The sequence below is a fragment of the Tetranychus urticae genome, chromosome 3, assembly GCF_039701765.1.
Source record: "Tetranychus urticae isolate SD_2017Ah chromosome 3, NJAU_TeUrti_SD_1.0, whole genome shotgun sequence".
Taxonomy (NCBI): domain Eukaryota; kingdom Metazoa; phylum Arthropoda; class Arachnida; order Trombidiformes; family Tetranychidae; genus Tetranychus; species Tetranychus urticae.
Window position 1 is genome coordinate 8,371,617 of NC_142960.1, and position 6,000 is coordinate 8,377,616.

At 30.9% G+C, this 6,000-nt stretch overlaps 2 protein-coding genes across 2 annotated transcripts; both read right to left on the reverse strand.

Annotated features, from left to right (window-relative positions):
* Positions 1–2,700: 2,700 nt before the first annotated feature.
* Positions 2,701–4,077, reverse strand: LOC107366912 (uncharacterized). The gene is made up of 2 exons (XM_015934552.3): positions 3,819–4,077; positions 2,701–3,748 (listed from the first exon to the last, which is right to left on the reverse strand). Exons 1-2 carry the CDS (start codon positions 3,847–3,849, stop codon positions 3,021–3,023), a joined length of 759 nt encoding a protein of 252 aa, XP_015790038.2. The 5' UTR covers positions 3,850–4,077; the 3' UTR covers positions 2,701–3,020.
* A 637-nt stretch (positions 4,078–4,714) lies between these two features.
* Positions 4,715–5,621, reverse strand: LOC112539381 (uncharacterized). Its single transcript, XM_089269806.1, has 2 exons — positions 5,471–5,621; positions 4,715–5,408 (listed from the first exon to the last, which is right to left on the reverse strand). The coding sequence occupies exons 1-2, from the start codon at positions 5,499–5,501 to the stop codon at positions 4,774–4,776; spliced, it is 666 nt and encodes a 221-aa protein (XP_089125932.1). The 5' UTR covers positions 5,502–5,621; the 3' UTR covers positions 4,715–4,773.
* Between the last annotated feature and the right edge of the window lie 379 nt (positions 5,622–6,000).

Sequence of the window (6,000 nt, forward strand, 5' to 3'; positions counted from 1 at the left end):
CATGAAAATAAATTGTACTGACATCAAATAAGAAATTCATTTATTCATTCAGCCAAGGAAAGGTTTCATTTTTACACAGTTTTAGTAGACTTGGACTAAAGATAAGCCTATTTTCATATCAATTTAAATTCAACAATTCACCGCAAATGTTACAAGTGGTGCTATACTTTTGAGACGCACTGTGTAGTTAAATACTTCTGCTTATTGGAGCTGATTGAAAAGTACTATTTGGTTTGTGAAAATTGAAAAGGTTTAATTGTATCCATCAGTGCTTTGAAAGCAGACAAAAACTGTGAGCTCACTTTCAATATTCAATCACAATAAGCAATGAAACTCCAAAATTATATCAAATAATGGGTGAAAGTTGCTGTAAATTGCTTCAACAAGAGCCTAAATTGCCACAAACATAAATAAATTGTGCTTTGTGAAACTCTACTCGCCTTGATAGTGAATCCATTGGCATTATGAGAACGATAATTTTGAAATTGACTGGACAATGATTTTAGACGATCAACAACCTTCATATCCACTCTGTATGAATTTCCCAAGGAATCTTCACACTTGCGAACCATCTCAATGTCATCAATATAAGCGCTCAGCAAAATAGCTTGTAGGTCATAGCTTTCGGTATCCTCAAAGGGAGTATTTATAGTCATGTGTTCATTATCATCGATTCCCATGATGTAGTTAACATCGACTATACGGTCCACAATATGTTCGTAAGCTTTATAAAAATCAGCGTTTGAAGTGCGATTTGATTCCAAAAGTAATTGTAACGATTGCTTTATAAGACGAAAATTTTTCATATAAAGTCTTGACTTGATCAATTCGTCGATTTACCAATGAAGTTAGTAACATGTCCGGTACATCTTCACGAGGATACAGACTTTTTATGAAGTCCAACTCTCGTAGTGATGGAATCATCGTAGATTCGGAGTAAAACACATTGATTACGGCAACTGGTTTGAATGGAAAAGGTAATTAAAAGAAATTGAAAAGTCAAAAACAAAATGATCAACTTACATAGCAAAATGAGTCTAATCGTATTTTTCATTGTAATGGATTTCAAATCAGCCAATGTTAGTAAATCTTACAAGTTGTTGTACTGTTTTAGTAGAAACTTGATACAAATAAATGAATTGAACCGAGTGAATCTTGATTCGTCTTTATATTTACCTGATTTGTTAATTGATGTACAATCTATCGATAAATCTATCTTTTTTGTTTTGTTTTTTTGCCAATTTAAACCAGTTTAATCCACGTAAAATTGAATCACTGGGTACTTTCGCCCATGATTATTTGTTTAGTTTCAATGAGAACAATAATAACTTTGTTGTTGAATCGAGGCAAAAGATATAATTAAGTGATAAACAACAATGCTTCAAACACTAAAAATAATGTTAACAAAATAAAGTCCATAACGAGGTTTTATCTTATAATTGAATACTTGCAATGGTCCCATGCAAAGCAATTATCATTAATGAATTCACGTGCTAAAACCATTGTGTATATCATAAACATGCATAAAAATTAACAGCACGAGTCACCATCATATCATATACTAAATACATGTATTATCAAGTCGATCACAACTGTTCGTAGGCAAAAATTTGTTATGATAATACTAGATGTACAACACTCTATTGGTGTAACTTTTGATGAACCAGAAAATGAGTTATTTAAAGCACTTAATTCGGGAAACAAAACTCTCTATTTCGGTACAACAGATCACTTCGATTTGGGTTAAACCTTACGCTTTCTGTGACAGTAAGAGTTAGAGCTGTAACTTATTTTAACATATCGAGATATTTGAAATCGTTCAAGATAGCAGCATTGTATCATTGTCAGATTTGATACTTGATTTTTAAAAGTAATTGTTATTCAGACACAAATCTTATTATGCGTTAGAAGGATATGCGTTATTACAGCGAATTTTCTGTTATTCAGTCGTATTATATTATAAATCTTATAATTTTTGAAAGAATGCTGATTGTAAGCGCTGCCATTCCCGAGATATTCAGGCTCAAAGTTTTCATTTTTTACATTTTGATTTAATTTATGATTGTAATCTATTGACAGTGTTTACTTTTTTGGTGTTTCAATTAGTATTCACTTTTGGATCAATACTTTGCATCAAATGTCTAAATTAACTATTAATATTGTTTCCCTTCACCTATTCCTAAAAATAAACCGAAACCTAAAAATAGTTTTATTCACATTCAAATTGTATAAAAATCAATCAACTGACTCATCTTTGTAATATATTTTTTACAATTGTTTAATTGTGATGTTTCTTTATAAAGTAAAATCAAATATAATATAAATTTTATTATTATAAACTTGCAATACATTAGCAAATTTTATTGACTACTTACCTCTTATCTTACTCCTGACAGAAGTTGTTGGCCTTCCCTAATTATATTTATTCAATATGATTTATTGACAATCAAGGGTCAATAAACAATAATCTCACAATAATAATCTATTATAATTATAAATTTTTGATAAAAGTTCCTCATTTGGTTTCCTAACAGCAAGACTGATTACAATCAATTATACTACACAATTTACTTCAGTTTCAACAGTTAAATAACAGTGTGAAAACTAATAAAGAGATGTCGCTAGCATAACAAAAGTTTTCTTTTTATGATCAATATTTTATTGAATAATTAGATTATTATAAAACAATAACAATAAACCTTTATCAATTGAATAAATTTTAATAGATAATTAAACTACAAAATTACCCCAGTCGAGTGAAAATTGTTACACTTTTTACAATCACTAGGATTTCAGGAAAAAAAACGCAGAAGTCATTTGTATTTTTTCGTTTAATTCTCATTTGAACAAAAGTATTAATGTCAATGTCAATATTAATGTCTGCTTCCACAATAGACTTCATTAATTGTACTTTAATCTTCTAAATAATTCACTAGGACAGTGGTTGGAGAATTAGCCAAACAGGTTTGAGTCAGTTGATAAAGTCTGAATTGGGGAATGTTTTTGTTCAAATTTAATTTTTATCGAGCTTTTAGCGCGATTATGCGCTTAAGCTCTCTGGGATGCGATCCAATCTCATTGAATGGCGTCAATGTATCACTCGGCTGGGGTAGGTTTGAATTTTTGAAGTTTAGCACAAAGTGAATGATCAAGAAATCAAGTTGCAACAAACATTGATCTAGGGTTTTTTGAGAAATACTTTGTGAATCAGAAACGGTTCTATCGTCTCTATAAAAATGATAATTTCGCAATTCATTGGACAAAGATTTTAGACGATCGACGATTTTCATGTCCACTCGATCTGAACGTCCTAAGGATACTTCACACTTACGAACCATTTCAATGTCATCAATATAAGCGTCCAGCATACCTTGAAGCTCCTTCCTTGGTAAACTATTAACGAAGCCAGAACCAAAATTTAAGTAATCAAAATTAGGGATTTCCGTTTGTTCGGCAACATTGGATATAAGGCGAACAATACGTGAGTAGCGACTAAAAATATTCATGATGAGAGTGTTATTTGAATCTATATAGTCCAAAACTAATTTTAACGATTGTTCAGTAGCATTGTAAAAGGTTTTTGTGTCTTTATAAATCGAAACACTTTCGTATAAAGCCTTGACTTGATTAATTCGTCGATTTACCATAGAAGTTAGTACCAGCTTCGGTATATCTTTAAGAGTGTACAGATTTTCAATGAAGTTCAACTCTCGTAGTGATGAGGAAAATGACACATTGACCACGGCAACTATTAATAATTTAAAATGTAATAGAGAGTAAAAGAAATGGAAAAGTCAAGAACAAAATGAACAACTTACATAAAAAGATGAGTCCGATCGTAGTTTTCATTGTAATGGCTTCCAAATCAGTCAATGTTAACAAATCAAAAGTAAACTGTTTTAGTGACAACTTGATCAACTTATTAATAAATGAATTGAATATAACTCAACATCTTTAACTTGATAAAGTTATTTAATTGAGTTCAAAGATATAATTAAGTGACAAACACTTAAGCATGAAAGTAAAGTCAATTACACAGACTTTTATCTCCTAATTGTATACATTCAATGATTCCATTTTAATTCCATCAACTACCATTAAAAAGTTCGAGATTTATAACTATTAATAATATTGTGAGTCACCATCATTATTATCAGAACAAATAAGATTTTATCGTATTTCGTTGTAAATAAAATGCAAACCTGATGAAAGAATAGAATAAAAGTTTGAAAGCGATTTCATCAAAAATCAATGGAACTTTTCGTAATTCATCAAATTAGGACTTCAAACTTAGGAACAAAATAAAGTTCATTTACATACCTATAGGTATTTGTGCCTGAGCACAAGAGATGTCTTAAACAAGCCAATTATTGAGGACATCTGTAGCATGTCTTCAGAGAATCTTCATATTACGGAACACGAGTCTTCGGGTAAAAGCCGAGCGTCTGCAACAACTTTAACACCGGATCAGTACTTTGTGTACCTAATAGCTGGGTGAAACTAACCCGTTAAATGCAGCTGTTAGTGTTAAAAGTAGAAAAAACGATTGAAATGCATGAGGAAATTCAAAAAATTGAATTTCAGGTTTGATGTAAGGACTTGGTGGGTTTGAAGGGTCATATAAACTGAATCCATTAGGGTTATAAGTATAGCTTACTTTTTTATAACCACAGTGCCAATACCAGCGCGTCAATACGATAATTGAGTGAAACAATTTTATTTAATGCTTCAATTTTATTTCAATTTCATATTAATAGACAAAAAACTCCAAAATTACATCTTAAAATTGATGAAGGTTGCTGTAAACTTATTTAACAAGAATTCAAATCGCCACAAACACTGGTCCATTGTTTTTCGTGAAATACTGCTCACCTCAGCAAAGAATCCGTCGTCCTTAGGAAAATAATAATTTTGCAATTCATTGAACAATGACTTTATACGTTCAACGATTTTCATATCAACTCGATTTGGACGTCCTAAGGATACTTCACACTTGCGAACCATCTCAATGTCACCAATATAAGCGTCCATCATAGCTTGTAGGTTATCTCTCGAGAAACTATAGCGCGAATCCATAGTCAAATAATCAACATTATGAATTCCCATGATACTTTTAACATCGTTTATGAGTCGCACAATATGTGAGTAAGACTCAGAAAGATCACCGGTTCGAGTATTATTTGAATCCATTGAATCCAAAAGTAATTGTAATGATTGTTCAGTTGAATTGCAAAAGATTTTTGCATCTTCAAGAATTGGTTTTCTTTCGTATAAAGTCCTGATTTCATCAATTCGTCGATTTACCATAGAAGTTAAGACCAGCTTCGGCATATCTTCACGAGCGTATAGACTTTTCATGAAGGCCAACTCTCGTAGTGATATGGAGTATGATACATTGATCACGGCAACTAATTTAAATGAAAAAAGAAATTAAAAGAAATGAAAAGTTAACAAAAAATGAACAACTTACATAAAAAGATGAGTCCAATTGTATTTTTCATTGTAATAGCTTCCAAATTAGTTAGTCAATGTTAATAAATCAAAGTTAACTGTTTTAGTAACAACTTGCTAGACTTTAATGAATTGAATAGATCTGAGCTCGTCTTTATATCTACTTGATTTGTTTGATCGTAGCATTGATGAACAATCTATCGCTGAATCTATCTTTGTTGCTTTGTTTTTGCAAATTCAAACCAGTTTAATCCATGTAAAGTTGCTTTACTTGGTACTTTCGCCCGTGATTATTTGTTCAATTTCAATCAGAACATATGAATTGAGTTAAACGATATAATTAAGTGATAGACAACAATGCTTCAAACATTTAAAAAGTGTTATCAAAGTAAAGTCGATAACTCAGGTTTGAACATGATTGAACACATCCATTGAATCCATGTTAAATCCAATCCATCACAACTGAATGCGCGTGTTACAATCTTTGATTGTTAATTATTATCATAACTAATAATACGATGATATCTTCAATGATATCGTCCAGTAAAT

Excerpts from the sequence above, each read along its gene's own strand:
- LOC107366912 (XM_015934552.3), bottom strand. The coding sequence starts at position 3,849 with ATGAAAACTACGATCGGACTCATCTTTTTAT. Across the intron at positions 3,749-3,818 it reads GATCGGACTCATCTTTTTAT|TTGCCGTGGTCAATGTGTCA; the intron begins GTAAGTTGTTCA and ends AATTATTAATAG.
- LOC112539381 (XM_089269806.1), bottom strand. The coding sequence starts at position 5,501 with ATGAAAAATACAATTGGACTCATCTTTTTAT. Across the intron at positions 5,409-5,470 it reads AATTGGACTCATCTTTTTAT|TTGCCGTGATCAATGTATCA; the intron begins GTAAGTTGTTCA and ends CATTTAAATTAG.